This window comes from Orycteropus afer, unplaced genomic scaffold (assembly GCF_000298275.1).
Source record: "Orycteropus afer afer isolate SDZICR_OR568_19922 unplaced genomic scaffold, OryAfe1.0 scaffold00219, whole genome shotgun sequence".
Lineage (NCBI taxonomy): Eukaryota > Metazoa > Chordata > Mammalia > Tubulidentata > Orycteropodidae > Orycteropus > Orycteropus afer.
The window spans coordinates 3,107,063-3,128,341 of record NW_006921806.1 but is presented as its reverse complement, the minus strand read 5'-3'; the positions used below and the strand labels follow the sequence as shown (position 1 = coordinate 3,128,341).

The 21,279-nt window shown below is 44.1% G+C and overlaps 1 protein-coding gene across 1 annotated transcript in view; it reads left to right on the top strand.

Annotated features, from left to right (window-relative positions):
• PCBP3 (poly(rC) binding protein 3) overlaps window positions 1–21,279 on the top strand; it is a 71,704-nt gene that overhangs the window by 20,316 nt on the left and 30,109 nt on the right. Inside the window, exons 5-8 of the mRNA XM_007948686.2 lie at window positions 2,516–2,647; window positions 3,470–3,598; window positions 7,490–7,564; window positions 11,214–11,255. Of these exons, the coding sequence (XP_007946877.2) occupies window positions 2,516–2,647; window positions 3,470–3,598; window positions 7,490–7,564; window positions 11,214–11,255 (378 nt within the window). The remainder of the gene's footprint in view (window positions 1–2,515; window positions 2,648–3,469; window positions 3,599–7,489; window positions 7,565–11,213; window positions 11,256–21,279) is intronic.

Here is a 21,279-nt window from a genome sequence, read left to right as displayed (position 1 = left end):
GGCATATGATCAAGAACCAATGGTACTGAAAGAAGAAGTCTAAGCTGCACTGAAGGAATTGGTGAAGACCAGGGCTCCAGGAATTGACAGAATACCCATTGAGATGTTTCAACAAGCAGATGCCCCACTGGAGGTACTCGGCTATGCCAAAAGATTTGGAAGACAGCTGCCTGGACAACTGACTGGAAGAGATCCATATTTGTACCCATTCCAAAGAAAGGTGATCCCACGGAATGTGGAAATTATCCAATAATATCATTAATATCACACGCAAGTAAAATCTTACTGAAGATAATTCAAAAATGGTTAGAGCAGTATATTGATAGAGAACTTCCAGAGGTGCAGGCTGGATTCAGAAGAGGACGTGGAACAAGGGACATCATTGCTGATGTCAGATGGATCTTGGCTCAAAGCAGAGAATACCAGAAAGATGTTTACCTATGTTTTATTGACTATGCCAAAGAATTGATTGTGTGGATCATAACAAATTGTGGATAACATTGACATGAATGGGAATTCCAGAACACTTCATTGTACTCATGAGGAACCTGTACATAGACCAGGAGACTGCCGTTCAAACAGAACCAGGGGACACTGCATAGTTTAGAATCAAGAAAGAGTGCATCAGGATTGTATCCTTTCACCATACTTATTCAATCTATATGTTGAGCAAATAATCTGAGAAGCTGGGCTATATGAAGAATAACTTGGCATCAGGATTGGAGGGAGGATCAATAACAACCTGCAATATGCTGACAACACAACTTTGCTTGCTGAAAGTGAGGATGACTTGAAGCACTTACTGATGAAGACTGAAGAATACAGTCTGCAGTATGGATTACACCTCAATATAAAGAAAACAAAAATCCTCACAACTGGACCTATAAGCAACATCACAATAAATGGAGAAAAGATTGAAGTTGCCAAAGACTTCACATTGCTTGGTTCTATAATCAACGCCAATGGAAGCAGCAGTCAGGACATCAGACAACACATAACACTGGGCAAGTCGGCTGCAAGGGACCTCTTTCAAGTGCTGAGGAGCAAAGATGTCTCCTTGAAGATTAAGGTGTGCCTGACTAAGCCATGATATTTTCAATTGCCTCATATGCATATGAGAGCTGGACAATGAGTAAAGAAGACCAAAGAAGAGTTAATGCTTTTGAGTTGTGGTGCTGGTGAAGAATGCTGAAAGTCCCATGGACTGCCAAAAGAACTAAGAAATCTGTCCTGGAGGAAGTGCAGCCTGAATGCTCCTTGGAAGCAAGAATGGTCAGACTTTGTCTCACCAACTTTGGTCATGTTGTCAGAAGGGACCATTTCCTAGAGAAGGATGTCATGCTTGGTAAGGTGGAGGATCGACGAAGGAGAGGAAGGCCCTCAATGAGATAGATTGACACAGTGACTGCAGCAATGGGGTCAAATATAGCAGGGATTATGGAGCTGGCGTGGGATCAGGCGGTATTTCGTTCTGCTGTGCATAGTGTTGCTATGAGTCAGAGATGACTCGACGACACCTAACTACAACAACCTGACAACAAGGAGTGTATCTACCTGGTGTAAAATGTTCACCCTCTATGCCTTTCTGTTGTTTGGCTAGAAGACACAGGAAAGGGTCCAATTCTAGGCCTGAAGAGTAACTAGGGGCCCCATAGCCTCAGGGATCTCACCAGGTTTTGTCAGACCAGTCTTTTTTTTTTTTTTTTTTTATGATTTTGAGTTTCATTCTACATTGTTCCCCCACTCTATCCAGGATCTCCTATATTGATCCCATGCTGTTGGCCTCAGGGACACTACACCCACAAGTCCCTACATTCTCTCAGACTACCTGCCCAAGTAGTATGTCCCAACTCACTGCTCACCCCTTACCACCTTTCTGGATGAGCGACATATCCCAAGAGCCACTTTCTACCCTGTACCCTAGACAACCCAGAGATCACACAGCCTATCACCCTGTCTTCCTACATCTCTCCTTCCCCCTCCCCACATCACTACCCTGGCTGGGCCCTGTGTGTGGTCAACAGCCTCCTTGTTCCTTCAATCACCCTTCATACTCAAATGTGTGATCCTTGTCTGTAGACCCCTCCGAGGGCTGTCCTGGTTATAAGAGCGTGTCAGACCCTGAGCCCATCTGCATTCCATTCCTAGCCTACCAATCCACTCTGACTTGAGTGCTGGCAAGTGTGACTCATTGTGCAGGGCCCCCTTTGGCAATACCCTTCCCCTCCATGCCCATCTTGTCCATCTGACCAGCACCTCCCAGTCCCTCATGAGCTTGGCCTTTCCTACACACTTAGACTGCCAGTCATGGGGAGGCACCTCTGTCCAACAATGTAGGCAAGCTTGCACTGGCCCCCACTGACTGCAAATATCTCAAGGGTGGGACCCTGCTGGGCTCTGAACCTAGTTGCTCAGATGAAACAGGAGATAACGTGTCCTCATGGACTCACATGTGTGCTTAGTGTTTGCATGAGGTGTGATGTGTCAGTCTACATGTGTGTCTGTCTCCTTCCAGGACATCATCAACTCCATGAGCAATAGCCCTGCCACCAGCAAGCCCCCGGTGACGCTGAGGCTGGTGGTCCCTGCCAGCCAGTGTGGCTCACTCATCGGCAAAGGTGGTTCCAAGATCAAGGAGATCAGGGAGGTAAGGATTCCTATTCTGGCCCCAGAGGCAGACGCTGTCCCTGAGGACCCGGAAGCCCTCATCACAGAGCATCATCTGCACCATCACCACATGTGACCACACAGGTCCTGCTACCACTGCTTGAGGGAACTTACAACATGGGGACAATCCATATGCAAACAGAGGCTGAAATGTGGGAAAACATCCAAAGTGCATTGACCCCCATGTTAGCAGCAGGCAGAGGGTTGTAATGTCCTATGGGGGAAGAGTGTGCCTGGGATCCAGGAGGGGTGCCTTCACTAGGGTGAGGGATAGGACCTCTTAGGATTGGGGGAGCTGTGTCACAACGGGATAAATGGGGTTAGGTCGTGTGCCTAGATTGGGTGGACCCAGGATATGTATCCCCTACTGCCTTTAGGCTTTGGGGCTCTCTTCTGGGGCTGTCAGCCCTCACTCGTGGGAAGCTACTCAGCTACCCTCCAGGTCCTGGTCAGATGGAGCTGCATGCAGTGTGGATTTTACAGTCACACATCCATCTTAAGAGAAATCTTAGTTGTTCCTTTGCCCAGAAGGACTTTGCTCAGAAGGAAATCAGCTGTTCTGATCTTAGTTCCTCTGGGAAAGACAGCCTACCATTTTAGGGCAGGAGGGAGGAGGGAGTATGAGCAGGGAAGGGGCTCAAGTTACACCACATTGTGGCCCAGCCCCCATCAAGAGTTCAAGGTGCTCAGTCTTCCATTCACATACAGGGTCAGGAAACACCCCTGCCTGGGGAGTCTCTGTTTGTCTGTCTGTCTCTCTCTCTCTTCCTCTGTCTCCCCCTCCATGCTTGCTTTTTTCCAGTCCACAGGTGCTCAGGTGCAGGTGGCAGGGGACATGCTGCCAAACTCTACTGAGCGGGCAGTGACGATCTCGGGGACACCTGACGCCATCATCCAGTGTGTCAAACAGATCTGTGTGGTGATGCTGGAGGTACACTGTTGCTGCAGGGCACAGATGGCTCAGGGAAGCACCCCTGTCCTCAGCAGAGTCCTGTCCAACATCCTGGAAGCCCGTGACTTGGCCTTGTGGTGACTGGCCACCCCCATCAAGTTGTGGGCTTCCAGGACACCCCAGTGGGTATTGTTCTGGGCATGGGTGCCTGCCCTTGTCCAAAGCAAAGTCTGGCTGTGTGTAGGTGGTCACTGTCACCCATGGAGCATCTGAGGAGATGTTCAGGGAAGAGCGAGCCTTCCCCTCACTCTTGAAACTGTATGAAAAGTTTTTTGCCCCTCATGTGGGATTTCAGGAAAGGGTCAGCAGCCGTCAGCATGGGGAAAATCTGTGGGGGAAGCAGTCCTACGAGGAGGTAACAGGAACAGGAAATGGTTAGAAATAAGGAGGATACCCTTGCCTTCCTCAAGTAGAGGAGCTGGTTGCAGGGGAGATGAGCTTTGATTTGCATTCTAGGTGGCTGGGAAGTTGCTTTTTAGATGAAGAATGCAAAGACCAGAGCTCTCTCTATAGTCACAAAAGCATGCAGATGGTGGAGTCAGAACAGTCATTGAGGTACAAAGGTCAAAATGAGGGAAAGCATATGAAAAGCTCAAATTATAATAATAAAAATAAGTAAATAAAAGGATTAAAACAGAGAAATAAAGAAGATACAACAGCTGAAAGCAAAAATGCTTTTCTTGAAATATTGGGGATCAAACCTGAAATTTAAACTTCACAGATACCCAAAATAAAGCAAACACATGAGGCTTTAAATAGAGTCTCTGGTCTTTTCTTAAAGGAGCTCTGGTGGTACAGTGCCTAAAGCATTTAACTACTAACCAGAAGGTTGGCAGTTCAAACCCACCAGCCACTCCGCAGAAGGAAGACTGGGCAATCTACTTCCGTAAAGATTTACCACCTCAGAAACCCAATGGGGGTCGCTATGAGTCAAAATAGACTCGATGGCAGTGGGTTTGGTTTGGTTTGGTTTTGGTCTTTTCTTAAGTTAAAACTGAACAATCCTACATCAAAGTAAAGGCTTCAGCAGCTTGGCTAGGCCAGTTCCTACATCTCTACCTGTGCTGCCCTGGAAAGGCTGGACTTCCTCACAGGCAGTTCCTTTGGCCATGCAAGGAAGGCATCCAGATTTTCCAGAACAACATCCTAGTGCTTCCCTTCAAGGGTAATCTCAGGTAGTGACTTACTCCTGGACCCAGAGAGTGCTCATCCTGGCACCAGAAGGTCTGGCCCCAGACACCTTTTGCAGCTTCAGTGGCTATGGCACTTATATTAGGAAGGTCACCTTGGCTCCTGCAGCAGAGATGATTCCAGACAACATCCCTGTGCCTGTTCTCAGCATTTCCACAGGAACTAGAGCCTTGTCAACTAGCTCTGGGGCTACTTGGCTTGGTGTCAAATCTTCATGTTTAACTTAAAAAACATATAGATTTTATTTTCCTGAAATACATCAAAAATATTTTTCTAAATATTCTTGTTTGACATTTCCCAACAAACTGGCTGTAGGTGACAATGTGACAAATATGTGACAAAGGCAGTTATGTCCCACTGCCTTTGACTCTGTGCAACTTCCCACAGCAGCTGGGCCTAGCAGACAGTCTCAGGGCCTGGCTTCCTGAGACTGTGACCAAGGCCTCTGGGCAGGACATACCCTCAGTACATGGAGGAGATACGCCCGAGTGACAATTAAATTTCATGGTTGACATTCTACAGGTAGATGGGTCTCCCACTTCCCTATTCAGAGGGATGACCCACTCCTCAAAACAAGGTGCAGGGTTTTGTCAGTCACCCCCATGCAATGCAATCACCTGATGCAGCCCTACAGAAGCAGATGTGACCCCCACAGTGGTGGGAGGCTACACCCCCATCCACAGGCCATGGTTGGAACTGCCTGTGTCCTTCTGATCACCATGGACTTGATGACCCCACCTAGAAACAATGGGCCTGTTTTAAATAGAGACTAACTGGAAAATGAAGCAGGAGATGGGTATAAGACTTCCTCTTTGATCAAAGAACTTTAGGGTTTGTTCATGGGGTGTTCTTCAGATATTCTTGAAATTATGAAAGGGTTATTCCTGTAAGGATGAGTCTTGGGTGAGGACTTTGGGAGACTTTGGTTTCTTCCATGAAAAACCTAGAGTTTGGTCAATGAAACCATAATGTACCCCTGTTTGCACACATTTTTAAAGATATTTGGTCATAACTACAGAAATCCTTCCCTTGGAGCTAGGCATCACTGCATTCACCAGGCTGGGTCAGCCCATGACATCCTCCTAGCAGCCCTTTCCTAATTTTACAGTAATCATCCAGCTGCTCAAGGTCATCTAGTCTGCCCAAGGTCACTTTGGTGTGCCAAAGTTGAGCAGTGTGCCCTGGGTGGTAATGACATCCAGAACTCCATCAGGGGACAGGCTTCCTGCAGCTGGCACGCTCATCACTGCACTGTCTGTCACTTTCTGCCTGTATGTGCCAACAGCCTCTACACAAAAGGCTCTGCCTACTGCCAGGGTGCTACCAACCACCCTGACTGGCTCTTCTAAAACCTGCACATGGCTTCTGTGCAAATAGGAGACCAGCTGCACAGAGCAGGGTCAGCTGGAACAATGAGCACCATTTACTGCTGACCCAGGGGAAGGGCTGCCACCTATTTGTCAGTTTGTCATCCTGTGATGCTTTCATGTTGCTGTAATGCTGGAAGCTATGCCATCGGTATTTTATACACTGGCATGGTCATCCATGGTGGACAGGTTTCAGCAGAACTTACAGACTAAGACAGACTAGGAAGAAAGGCCTAATGATCTCCTTCTGAAAATTAGCCATGAAAATCCTATGGATCACAACAGAATGTTTTTCAATGTAGTGCTGGAAGATAAGCCCCCTCGGTTGGAAGGCACTCACAGTACACAGTGACCTGCATAAGGGACTTGACCAAACCAACAATCGCGAGGATAATGCAGGACCAGGCAGTGTTTTGTTCTATTATACATGAGGTTGCCATGAGTCAGAGCAAACTCAATAGCAACTAACAACAAGGAGAAGGTGGCATCATGTTCCGTCATTAGGAACTGAATCTGATTTTCTAGAATTTTAGCACTTATGAGTATTACTCACCCTAAGATAAGAATCCTGTACTCTTGGATACATGATAATTAAGCCTGTGGCTGTAGAGTATTTGATTTGATTCTGGAAGCTGTTAAAAGATGGCTTCTTTTTGTTCCATCATGAAATTCAACATTGCTCATTTTCCCGAGTTGGTGTCTGTAAGCATCTCCCCAGGCCATGCCAAGCTCTTTGAGCCATTAGTATAAAGTTGCCATGTATTGTATGTGGAGTTCAGCTTTTTACAGAGGCTTGAAGAGAGTTTTTCTGTCCTCATGTGTCTGTGGTGGCAAACAAGCACCCCAGAACGATGTCCAAGTGGATACTGGCACTACATTCATGACAGATTCCAGATTCCACCCAGAAGGAAGGCATCCTCGCCCAGCAGTGCTGGCAAGGAAGCCTTTCTTGTTTTCATTATCATGAGGATCAGCACACAGGGTCGCTCTGCAGGCCTGGAGACTTCATAGGGCAATGGGGGTGCTAGGTGGGTGGTCGCGTGGGCAAGAGGTAGTGTGTAGAGGAGTCTGATGATCTGGCAGGCAGCCCTCCTGCAGTACACTAACCAGGGCCAGATCCTCCCTGGAGCAACTCGCCCTTCCCCAGACTGCTGTGGCACAACGAGGCCCTCTCAGGGTCTAAGGATGCAGGGAATTGGCTGGGTGGGAGGCAAGACCCAGGCACACCTTGGGTGGGTGTGGGAAGGGGCCTCTTCACCATGCTGCCATTCAGCTCTAATGCTCTCTCTCCCTCTCCTGTCCCTTCTCCTAGTCCCCACCGAAAGGTGCCACCATCCCCTACCGCCCAAAGCCCGCCTCCACCCCTGTCATTTTTGCAGGTGGTCAGGTAAGAGCCGACCCACTCGCGGCCTCCACGGCCAACCTCAGCCTTTTACTGCAGCACCAGCCGCTGCCTGTTAGTGCACTCAGGTTTTCTTGCCTTCGCACGTGCATGCCTGGTCATGGTGGGACACAGAGCTCTTTATGGATGGGGCGGGGACATGGGCCACAGGTCAGACGTGGACTGGGAGGCCCAGAAACTGTGGCCAGAGAGTGGATTAGAAGGTCTGTGGAAGAAGCCAGCAGAGGGAGCTGGGCCCTCTCTTTTCTTAGCATTAAGCTCCAACCTTGGGCTCTTTTGACCTGGAGGCTCCAGCCAAGGGAGCTGCACTGACCTCAGGCAGTGCTGGCTGTGTGGAGCATCCAGTGGGGCTTGTGACTTCACCACAGGCCCCAGATGCAGTAGAGGGACTTTGAAAACATCTGAGCATGTGGATGGACTTGAAGAGCTCTGGGTCCACCTCGCGACCATGTCTTTATTCAAGGGAGAGTTAGGACAGAGATGTCCCCAGAGTGACCTAAGGAAGTGGGGAAGTGGGTGTGCTTTTATCACTCAAAAAGAAAGAGACAAATGAAATTTCCTCCCTGTTGTCTTCTAAAATATAAAGGAGTCTTATCAGATGCTTTGTATTATTTACGCATTAGATGAAAGGACAGAAAGTCTGAAATTATCAACTTTATTTCACCACATGCAAGGTGCTATCTCCATAGTGACAGAGGCACAGACCCCACACAATGTACATGTTTGAGAAGGCATTGCTCTGGGCCAATCCACTGCCACCCCTGCCCTGGTCCTATGGGGATTTCTTGGGGGTGAAACATGTCTGTTATGAGTCCCTCTCAACTCTAGTCCTACTGTGAGTTTGTGCTCTGTGCCCCTGCAGCTGAGAGTCTCTGAATTGCTGTGTTGCTTGCTGTAAAAAGCCATCACAAACTACATTACCCTCATGTCACTCTTACAATGACCCCTAAGATTATTCCTTTTTTACAAGGGGAGGAGCAAGACTCAGTGAGGGGAGAGCCTCCCTGACTTCACAGCTCCTTGGGGGCCGTGAGACTGCTCTTTCCCCTCACCTGACCAACTGCAGGGGCACCGGGTACAGAGCCACAATGGGACAATTGGCCAAGGACCCAGAGAAGTCACTGTCTAAACTCCCTTTCCAGGCTTCTGCAAAATTTGTTAGCTACACAGGTTAGCTACCTTTGTGGACTCAACCTTAGCATCTGGGCAGACTCATGATAATGTCACGCAGTGAAACTTTGGATTTTGTTGAAAGAGAAGGTGAATTTATACAGATGAGCTGTGGGCAGTCTGTGAAACAACACACTGGAGTCACAGTGTTATGTACAAGGACATCAGAGTAACTGGGGGTCCTCCCTGCTCCCCAGCCTCCTTCTTCACCTGTGAAATGGGCGGTGCAAGTAAATTTCTGATTTCTGCAAGTAAAGGGGGCTGAGGTCACTAGCAAATGATAAGACACCATCATGATGGGGCCCTTGTTCCTCACAGTTGTCCCTAACATGTCAGGCATCTTGAAACCAAGTGCCCTGTGCCTAGGGATACAATCTCACAAGGGTCAGTGTGTGTACCAAGGTGTTCACACAGAAGGAAAGTCAGAGTCACAGGGAGCACCTATGCATGGGGAGTAACTGAGAAGTAAATGAGGTATGCATAGACCCAATCCAGAGAGGCTGCCTGAGGGCTCCTCTAGAGCACTGCCCCCAACTGGTCAGTGCAGGATTCAGGACACTCTAGAGCTTGGAGAAGTGCAGCTTCAAAACTGCCTGACTTATTTCTGTGATTCACATCCATTAGGAAACTAGACATGCACCTGACTCAGGAAACTCTGTCACTGTCCCTGGGAAGATAGTTGCTGTGGGGCTGGGGCTCACCAAGGGTGGAGTGTCCCAGCTATCTCCGTGCTCAAAGCACAAGACAGTTCAGGGCAGGTCCCATCCCAGTGCCCTGCATAGATGTCAGAGATCTTATTTAGTCAGCACCTTCCAGGGAGCACAGCAGTACTAGACTCAAATAAATAAAATGAATAAACAAGTAAGTCAGAGATGTTAAATTGGGTCAGAGAAGAGAATAATCCTGCTAGGAATGAGCACCTCACACACAAGTTGAGCCCTTTCAAGGCAAGGCAGCTGAGCATTGTCTGACTCTGAGGGGAGAAGATGCGTCCATGGCTGGCTATGTGCTGTGACACACTGGCACAGGTCCTGAAGTGCAACTGCACAAACCTTGCTGGCAGGGTCCAGACACACCATTTCTGGTGGCCCCTAGCAAGTCCTATTCCTCACTAGGATACCTTATAGCATCTGATAAGATTCTTTTATTCCCTGCACTTGGGACGGTTCCTCTGCAGGACAGAATGCCCATCACACTTGGGCTGCAGCCTGCCTCTGCCAGGCTTTAACCTCCAAGAAAATACTTGGCATAGTCAAAACCTGGGGTCTGGCAGGATCTTGGAGAGCCACCGTTCTGTATGGGAGGAGTTGCCTCCACAAGTGCTCAGTGATGCCTTCATATGGACACAGGCATAGAGCCTGCCAGTGTGTCTATAGGAGGGTGGTTGGGGCCCACGTGGGGACTCCGCATGGGGGAGTACCACCCTGTGCCCCTTCTGGGCTCCAGTCCAACCTGTCAGGCAGTCTCAGTGTTACCTGGAAGGTGTGTGACAATTTCCCCCAAGATTCTGGTGGTATGTCTTTGGTCTATACTCTCCCTTCACTCAGTGTGGTCTTTTTTGTTTGTTTTTCAAAATTTTCTAAATCATCTGACCTGATAATCTAGGGCATTTCTAGGGTGGGGCCTAGCTGTACGGTATCTGTATCAGCCACATGGATCTTCAAAACAGGAAGGGTCAGAGGGGACTGCAGGGTTGATGGACTAGATTGTCTGAGTCACTGTTCTTAAAGGTGAGGGAAATAAAGAAGCCAGAATGTGTTCTCCAGAGCCTGCTGGGATACCCTCCCCACCCCACCCCCAGTTTGTGTGAGTGCAAGTATGCAAGTCTGCAGAGCCTCAACTGAAACTCTGTACCAAAGATGAGTGGTCACTATGTGACTGGTTTGGAGCCTTCTGTACTTCATCTGACTTTTGCAAAGTTCTTTTTGGTTACTTACCTCTTAAAGCTTTTTTATTTGGTTTCCTTCCAGGACACATATAAGTGTTCACTCTGATGCTTGATTAAATTTTCATAGGGCTAATGTGACCTGATTACTGGGGGTTCAAATGTATTGTTTGTATGGTTGTTTTTTGTTTTTTGTTTTTTTTTTTCAATCCTTTAAGAAAAGTGGGCGAGTGAGAGTCAGAAATATTTGAGCTCAATTATTCCCCTCCTACCTAGATGACTCAGCCAACCTCAGTTTCCTGTGGGCTATGTGGGGTGTTTGGGGCTTGCCTGTCTGGCTGTGACTGCTGGTCAGTAAGGGTACTGACTTACAGCACACAGCCTTTACTCCCAAGTATCTGCCCCTCCAGTGCCAGAAGGGTCAGTCATCCATCCTCCAGACTAAGGACATGGAACAGAGATGCACATCAGGAAAGAATGCTCTGACCTGGAGGCCCTGCATGTGGAGGAGGCTGTCTTGGGACACCATCAGGGATAGTAGGCTCCACTGGGCAGGCTAACAATATCTCTCTTTTCCAGGCCTACACTATCCAGGGACAGTATGCCATCCCACACCCAGATGTGAGTGTCCCTTCTAACTCCCTCCAACCTTTTTTCTTGTTTTCATTTACCCCTGCATGCTGCTGTTTAGTGACTACCAATATTAATATTACACAATAATATTAATACATTCCTAAGTGTTCCTGACCTGTGTTGTATCCACATTACCTCGAATAACCTTTTAACCTCTTAGCACTAACTGTACTCATGGTGAGGACTTGGCCTGATGTAAATTGTCTCAGTTGTCTGCTGCAGTCCAGGGTTTCCTGCACACACCTGGTGCTCGTGCTTGGACAGTGACCACATACCTCCCCATGCCACACCCACCTGGCTGCACACCAGAGCCACAGATGGGGTAGCCTGAGCCAGTTTCCTTGGTGGGCCAGCCTCTTATGGTGCTTTAGGCAGACCCAACAAATAAAGCCCCCTAAAGTGTGTTGGAAAGGAGATTTGAAGCCTGGTCCTACCAAACTCTTCTCCTCTCTCAGCCCAAGTTGAAAGTCGAGGCCTTTGCTGGTGTGGAGACCCAGCTGTTGAGGTCCACAGAGCAGGTCTTCTCTTTCACTCCAGAGTCAGTAAATGCTGCATGGGTGTGTAGGTCCTTGTACTGCTGCCGAAAGACTGTTTGGGCCAGGTTGTCTTGTGTGGATAAGGATGTCTCCTAATTGAATGATAATCAGAATGTAGTATTAGTGCTATTCAGTGGGATGTCTTAAAATAAACTATAGAGAGAGAAGTCACAGGACACCTCTGCCTATGCCCAACAGGGACAGAGACATGCATCTTGGTGTGGTACCCCAGGATCAGAGCGGGTACTGTGGGGCCAAGGGGGCAGACGGGGGACAAAGAGGCATCCTAGGATCAAAGGAGCAGTGTGCCACAACCATAGGAGCTCTGATCCTTCCAGGACCAAGAGATGACAGCAGCAACCAATGACCAAAGAGAATCTTGAAAGAATCTTAAGTACTGTGGTCAATGACGTCTGCATAGTTGGTGCCAGAAAAAAAGGGAGGGAGAAAAAAAAGAGAGGAAACCAAGAAAAGGGAAAGAAAAGAAAAAAGTTTCTGCTGTTTCTACCAAAAGAAGGGGAAGTAAAGGTGAGAATCTGCTTCTGTGCAGCTCTTGGCAGAGGGAGCAAACTTGAAGTTAATTTTGAAAAGGCTTTTTTTTCCTCACTAAGCCATTTCGAGTTTCTACCCAGCTTAGTAGCTACAATCATGAAACAATGTATGTGATCATGGAAGTGCCCAGCGCCAAGTAAATGTGCATCTCATTAAGAGATGAAGACAGGCCAGAAGAGGTCTTTTAAGACTCCTAAACAGATATTTGACACTCATAATATTTAACACTAATATTATTTGACACTAAATATTTAACATTAAGTATTTGAAATATAGGACTCAATTTAATACAATTGCAGGAAGACTTCTATTGAGTAGAAAATAAGTACTGATGGCTTTCCCTTTTTTAAAAACTGTTAGAAACAACACACGTGCAAGTCAAATCATAGAGAAGCGCTGATAAACAAGAGGACCTTCCTTCCTCACCCCAAGGGTGCTCCCCAAGGCCTTGTCTAATGGCTCCTATGCTTAGACCTTGGGTAATTCCTACCATATATGCTAACTACCATATATCTCTTTCAGGGTATCTCCTTTCCTGGACCCTAGTATATGCAGTCTATCAGGACTCACTGAAGGGCTGGGGACGTGGCCTCTTCCTACCCACCTTCTTTCTCCTGAAAGAAATCTGTTATTAGAGCTTTAATTGCCCAAGCTCATTGGCAATGCTAGATAGCCAGGAAGGAAGGGACACAGCTGCCCATATTCAGGAGTCTAGTTGGCTAAGGTCCAGTTCTCTGCGTGGCTCACTCCAGTCCCTGACTTGCCCACCCAAGTCACAAGGGTCTCCTCGGAGCCCACAGACTCCACAGCTCCCATTGCTGCCACTACCTCCACTGTTCCTTGGCACCACATCCTCCCTCTATCTCTTTGCCTTAGGTCCCCTCTCCTTTCCCTCCTTAGGTCACATGTGGAAGTCCTGCTCTGTTAGTGACACACACATCCCATTCTCTGTATTATTGGGAGGGGTTGGGAAGGGTGAGTGTATGAGCCCATGCAGGTCCAGTATTTCCCTTGTAAGTAAGAGTTACAGAAATATGTAAGACTCCAGCAACAATAGTCAAGGGTCATGCCTCATAACTCAGGGTAACAGAGGGAATGTACTAGAAACCTTATGATTCCAGATAGGTGATTTGTCTGCACTGATGTTCTCTTCCTAATTGTCTCATCTGATAGTCCAGCTGTAACTGATGATTTGAAGGTTGATGTGAGCACCTGGGAGGGGCAACAGACCCCAAATGCAGAAATGCCCCTGCAGAGCATTCATATGTGCATGGTATATGTGCTTGTGTGCGTGCATATTCATGTGTATGCATGTGCTCATGTATGAGTGAGTATGTGCTTGCATATATGCACATGTGTAAGTGTAGGAGTGTTGTGCATGTGTGTGACCATGTGCATGGGTGTGTGCATGCCTGTGTGTGTGAGAGTGCAAGGGAAGCACTGTGCATGGGTAAGTTTGATGACTCAAATAGAAGACCTTGAGTAATGGACAGTCAACATGAAAGCCTAGTTGAGTTGCGAGGCCGGCTCAGTCTTCTTTTAGAACTGGGTGCGGGAGGCCTTAGACATTCAAAAATGCATGTATATGTCCAAAGGTAGATTTGAAGTCCTGGTTATTTGAATTTTTAAAACTCTAGGACTCAGAGGAAATGCAGTGGTCTGGTGCTTCTCTGAAGGACACTTTAGCTGGCTTGGTTAAAATGCATTTTCCTTTACCACAGAGAATAGTTCTAAAGTTGTATACTACACAGGTTTTCTGTCCCAGAGAACCTAGAGTTCTCATTCACACCTCCTAAGGCACAGACATTTGAGTTGACCAAAAATATATCTTGTCTGAAATTTCCAAATGTGCAGGTGTGTGTGTGTGTCTGAGCAAGAGATTCCGATTGAAAGATTTTGATTGGTTTGATTGATTGATTTTTTTTTATCAATTGGTTGTTTTTTTGTTTCCCATTATGTGAAATGAGTAGTTTCACAGATATTTGTTTCAGATTAGTTTAAACTAATTTATAACCAGCCTTTATCTAATTGCCTCATTGTCTTTGGTAGAGATTTTAAATATTTGGTTATAAATTATACTTAGAATGGCTTTCTGTGCAAGGAATTTTATTTTCTATATCCATGCCATGTGATTGGGTGAGCAGCTGTTACTGATCAAATACTGGAAACTTTCATACTTGCTTTTTTTTGCAGGTGTATAAAATTGAAGATTTGAATAATCACTTAGATAACTACTGTTACATTTTTAAAGAAAAATAAAATGATTGCTTAGTGACATAGGTGATGATGGCTAGGAAGGTCATTTTTATCCAAGTTTAATATTTAACAGAACTTATGAAAGTCTCAATGTTTTAGAATACAAATATAAAAATTATAGGAAATATTTGTTAATATAAATTTCATTATATAATGTAATTAAGCCCACAATTTAAATATCAACTGAAATGGCTGGCACATGTACACCGTCATCCTCTTTGAACAACTTCTATTACTGGGCTGTGTGGCACATAGATCGGACACATTTGTTGTTGCTATGTGCCATCAATTTGGACCTGACTCATAGCGACCCCTCCTTGGGTTTCCGAGGCAGTATCACTACAGAAGTAGATTGCCCAACCTTCCTTCCGAGGAGTGGCTTGTGGGTTTGAACCACCAGCCTTCTGGTTAGCAGTCAATTGCCTTAGGCATTACGCTACCAGAGCTGCTACATAGAAGAGCTCCTACAAGAAAGTATATTCCCTGGACCTAAGTATTTCTTCATCTAGAACTAATTTGTATTTTTTTTTCTTCTTTGCCCTGTTTTAAGGAACACTTTCTAGTTTACATTTATTTAAGAATTATCTTTGGCACCCACCATTTTCCCATTTCTTCCAGTCTCTCAGCATACCCCTTACATTGTTCCACCTAACTCCTATGGAAACTTAGGGTGCTTCTGATGCTCAGGGCTTCTGAAGAGGCACACGTGTTGCTAGGTGCTGGGGAGGACTTGGGTGCTAAAATCAACATTGCTGACATCACCAGTTGGCCTGACTGACCCAGTGCTCAAGGATGGCTCTAGTCAGTCCCCATTCTGTCTGACCCAGTGCTGGAAAATGGCTCATCTTCAGCCTTGAAAATGATGCACATGTCCTTAGCATTTTCTACTGGAGCACATGCAGCTGTGGACATATACCATGCAACATATACAATACCATGAAGGAATTGTGTTCTTCTGGAAGAAATCAATGCACTTCAAAAGTACTATCTTATGTGTGAATTGTTTTACTAGTCTTCGGCCTTTCTAAATCACTGCTTTACTTAGCATGCCATCATTTTAAGAGGATGCTAAAAACGAGCAGAAATAAAAACAATGTGATAGCTGATAAAGAATCGGTCATCCGTGCAACCTTACCTGAACCCTGCATTGAGCCTTAGAAGCATATGGCAACACCATCATTCCAATTGTACACATGAAGGAGTGGGATCCTCAAGCCAGTCAGTGAATGGTAGAACTGGCACACTCACCCAAGGTTGCAGCAGAGAACATTAGTAATTCTGGGAGAGTGAATGCTAAAAAGTTTGTTCTTTAATAATAAATTGTGAGAAGTTATAGGCATATTTCCCATTATTCCCATTATTGTTGTTGTTAGGTGCCATCAAGTCAGTTTCAACTCACAGTGACCCCATGTACTATAGAATGGAACACTTCTCCATCCTGCTCCATCCTCACAATCATTGCCATGCTTGAGTCTTGTCATTGCAGTCACTGTGTCAATCCATCTCATTGAGGGTCTTCCTTTTTTTTGCTGACTTTCTACTTTACCAAGCATGATATCCTTCTACAGAACTGGTCCCTCCTGATAACATGTCCAAAGTACAAAAGGCAAAGTCTCACCACTCTCTCTTCTAAGGAACATTCTGGCTATACTTCCTCCAAAACAGATTTGTCCATTCTTCTAGCAGTCCATGGTACAGTCAATATTCTCCATCAGCACCACAGTTCAAATCAAGTCTTCTGCAGTCTTCCTTATTCATTGTCCACCTTTCATATGCATATGAGGTTGTTGAGAACATAATGGCTTGGGAAGCCAAGTGCACCTTAGTCTTCAAAGTGACTATTTTGCTCTTTTACACTTTAAAGAGATCTTTCACAACAGATTTGCCCAGTGCAATACATAGTTCGATTTCTTGATGGCTGATTCCATGGGCATTAGTTATGAATCCAAGTAAAATGAAATCCTTGACAACTTCAGTCTTTTCTCCTGCATCTTATTGGTCCAGATGTGAAGATTTTTATGTTAAGATGTAATCCATACTGAAAGCTGTAGTCTTTGATATTCATCATAAATGCTTCAAATCATCTTCACTTTCAGCAAGCAACGTTGTGTCATCTGCATATTGCAGGTTGTTAATGAGTCTTCTCCAATTCTGATGCTGTACTCTTCTTCATGTAGTCCAGCTTCTCAGATTATTTGTTCATCATACAGATTGAATAATTATGGTGAAAGGATACAGCCCTGTGATACACCTTTCCTGATTTTAAACCACTCAGTATCCCCTTGCTCCATTTGAATAACTGACTCTTACTCTATCCACAGGTTCCTCATGAGCACAGTTAAGTGGTCTGGAATTTCCATTCTTTGCAGTGTTATCCATAATTTGTTGTGATCTACACAGTCAAATGCCTTTGTATAGTCAGTAAAATAGAGGTAAACTTCTTTTTGGTAGTCTTTCACCCAAGATCCATCTGACATTAGCAATGATAACCTTTGTTCCACATCCTCTTCTGCATCTGGCTTGAATTTCTGACAGTTCTCTGTCAATGTACTGCTGCAACCATTTTTAAATTATTTCAACAAAATTTTACTTGTGTATGATATTAATGATATTATTTGATAATTTTCTGCATTCTGTTGGATCACCATTTTTTGAAATGGGCAAAAATATGGATCTCTTTCAGTTAGTTGGCCAGGTAGCTGTCTTAAAAATTTCTTGGCATAAATGAATGAGTGATGCCAGGAATGCATCTGTTTGTTGAAACATCTCAGTGGGTAATCTGTCAATTCCTGGAGCCTTGTTTTTCACCAGTTCCTTCAGAGCAGCTTGGATTTCTTCCTTCACCAGCATTGATTCTTGATCATATGCTACCTCCTGAAATGGTTGAACATCAACCAGTTCTTTTTGATGAAGTGACTGTGTATTCCTTCCATCTTCTTTTGATGCTTTTTGCATCATTCAGTATTTTTCCCATAGAATTTTTCAGTATTGTAACTTGAGACATGAATTTTTTCTTCAGTTCTTTCAGCTTGAGAAATACCAGACTTGTTCTTTCCTTTTGGTTTTCTAACTCTGAGTCCTTCCATATTTCATTATATTACTTTGTCTTCTCAAGCCACCTTTTGAAATCTGTTCAGTTCTTTTGCTTCGTCAGTTCTTCCATTTGCTTTAAATACTGTCTGTTCAAGAGCAAGTTTCAGAGTGTCTTCTGATATACATTTTTGTCTTCTCTTCTTTTCCTGTCTTTTTACTGACCTTTTGCTTTCTTCATGTATGATGTCCTTAATGTCATCCCACTACTCATCTTGTCTTCAGTCACTGGTGTTTAATGTGTCAAATCTATTCTTCAGATGGTCTCTAAATTCAGGTGGGATATACTCAGGGTTGTATTTTGGATCTCTTAGACTTGTTTTATTTATTTATTTATTTTCAGCTTCAGCTTAAACTTACATATGGGCAATTGATGATCTGTTCCGCAGCTCTTCCCTGGCTTTGTTCTAACTGATGATATTGATCTTCTCCATCATCTCTTTCCAAAGATGTAGTCAGTTTGATTCCTGTGTATTCTACTTGGCAAATGTCACATGTATGAAACCAAAACCAAAACCAAACTCATAGCCACCGAGTCATTTTTCCAACTCATAGTAACACCTCCTTGGGTTTCCGAAGCGGTATCTCCATGGAAGTAGATGGCCCAGTCTTCTTTCTGAGGAGTGGCTGGTGGGTTTGAACTGCCAGCCCTCTGGGTAGCAGTCAACTGCCTTAGGCACTATGCCACCACAGCTCCCTTTCACATGTATAGTCACTGTTTATGTTGTTGAAAAAAGGTATTTGCAATGAATGAGTAATTAGCCTTGCAGAATTCTATCATGCAATCTCCAGCATCATTGCTATCACCATGGCAGTATTTTCTGTCTACTGATGCTTCTTGTTTGTTTCCAACTTTTGCATTCAATCACCAGTAATTATCAATGTATCTTGATTGTATGTTTGGTCAATTTCAGAATGCAGAAGTTGGTAAAAATCTTCAGTTTGTTCATCTTTGGTTTTAGTAATTGGTGCATAAATTTGAATAATAATAGTATTAACTAGTCTTCCTTGTAGGTGTATAGATACTATCACTGACAGCATTGTACTTCAGGATAGATCTTGAAATGTTCTTTTTGACAATGAATGCAGTGCCATTTCTCTTCAATTTGTCATTCCTGGCATAGTAGACCATATGATTGTCCAATTCAAAATGGCCACTACCCATCCATTGCAGTTCACTAATGCCTAGGATGTCGGTCTTTATGTGTCCCATTTCATTTTTTAGAACATCCAGTTTACCCTGATTCACACTCTGTACATTCCATGTTTCAATTATTAATGGATGTTTTCAGCAATTTCTTCTCATTTTTGGTTGTATACCACATCAGCATATAAATGCCCTGAAAACTTTACTCCATCCACATAATAGTAAAAGTAAAAATAATTTGTTGTTGTTCTTATGTACTGTCAAGTCAGACCTGACTCATAGTGACCCCTCCTTGGGTTTCTGAGGCAGTATCACTAAGGATGTAGATTGCCCAACCTTCCTTCCAAGGAGTGACTGGTGGGTTTGAACCACCAGCTTTCTGGTTAGCAGTCTTAGGCCTTAGGCACTATGCTACCAGAGCTCCCAATAAAAATAATAATAAAAGTAAAAGAACTCAGGGGAGGGATACAGTTATGTCCTGCAGGAGTGACCCCCCAATGTCTTATTTGCCCATTAAAGTCTGAGAAACCTATAAAGAGGATTGAGTGAGGAGAAAGAACATGTATACAATTGAACTCTAAGAAGGTATTAATAGAATGAGGAGAAAGAAAATCCTGAGAAGTATATACTAAAAAATTTGGGGACTTAATAAAAGAAACTAGTGTACATGTTCAGGAATCTCAATAAATACTAAGCAAGATAAATCAAGAGAAATACATCTTAGACATATCCAAGTAAAACTGCTTAACACCAATGATAAAAAGAAGTCAGAGAGAAAAAGAAGTATTACACAGAAACAACAGTTAAAAAATCCAGTCAACTACTTAACATCAACAATGGAAGCTATAAGATGGCCAGCAGCATAATAAAATAAAATAATTAACTTAAAATTCTACTGGAATAGGATCTCTCAAAGACCTAAATACATATATTTTCAGATAATGAGGAACTGAGAGCTACAACCAATAGGCTCACAGTAAAGGAGCTTCTGAAAGATGCCCTTTAGAAAGAAGGGTTATGACAGAACTTTGAGAAGTCTGGAAATGAAGATGGAATGGTAAGAAAAGAAAATGGCAAATATTTTGGTAAATGAAAACAAACCTTAACTTTAAAACCAGCATCAATTCTGTCTCATTGTTGTTGTTGTTTGCCATCTAGTCGACCCCGACTCATAGCGACCCCTCCTTGGGTTTCCGAGGCAGTATCACTACGGAAGTAGGATTGCCCAACCTTCCTTCCGAGGAGTGGCTGGTGGGTTTGAACCGCCAGCCTTCTAGTTAGCAGTCAAGTGTCTGTCTCATTAGTGGAATTAATATAACAAAACTAAATGGACAAAAATAGCATACCTGAGATTAGGAGATGGTTGAAGGAAATTAAAACATTCTACAGATCATTGTATTTTTCAGGAAGTGGTAAAGATACTGAATTTAGACATTAAGTATACATGTTAAAATTTCAAGTTGGTAACAAAAGTGAGTAAATAATCTACATAAAAGTGCAGATGGAAAAAATGAGTGAAGAAAAAAAATTCTTAATCAGTCTAAAAGAAGAAAAGGAGAGGAAAACAAAAACCTAGAAAAGCAGAACAATTAAAAAGTAGAAAATAATATGGTGGAAATGAACTTAAATATATGGTTGAGTAATTGTGATCAGAAAGTCCCTGGGTGGTACAAATGGTGAATTCATTCTGCTGCTAACCAGAAGGTTAGACATACAAGTCCACGCACAGGCACTTCAAAAGAAAGGTCCCATGACCTACTTCCAAAAAATCAGTGGTTGAAAACCCTGTAAAGCACAGTTCTATGCTGACATGCATGGGGTCACCGGAAGTCAGCGCTGACTCCACAGCAACTGGTAACTGATCATTATGATTAAAGGGAAAGATTAAACTTTCCAGTGAAAAACTATGTCTGACTATATCAAAAAAACAAAAAAAAGAAAGAAAAAACTAAACAATAGTCAAACAAGCAAGCAGAAACAAAAATCCCAGCAATGCAGTTTCTCATACAAACATACCTAAGGACCTAGGACCCAAGACAATTAAAAGAATGGAAAAAAAATATTCTAGGAAAATACTAACCAAAAGAAAACTGCTATAGTTATGTTGATGTTGTTGTTATTAGTTGCTGTCAAGTCTGCTCTAACTCATGGCAATTCTATGTACAGCAGAAAGAAATAGTGTTGGGTCTTCTGCCATCAACTCAGTTGTTGCTATGTTTGAGTCCATTGTTGCATCCACCATTGTTAACTCATTTCATACAGACTTTCCCTCATTTTCACTGACTGTCTACTTTACCAAACATGATGTCCTTTTCTATCAAGCAGACTTTTTTTTTTATTATTAGGATTTGGGTGAAGATTTACAGAGTAAATTCACTTTTCATACAGCAGTTCACATATACTTTGTCTCATGTCATTGACCAAAATTTAC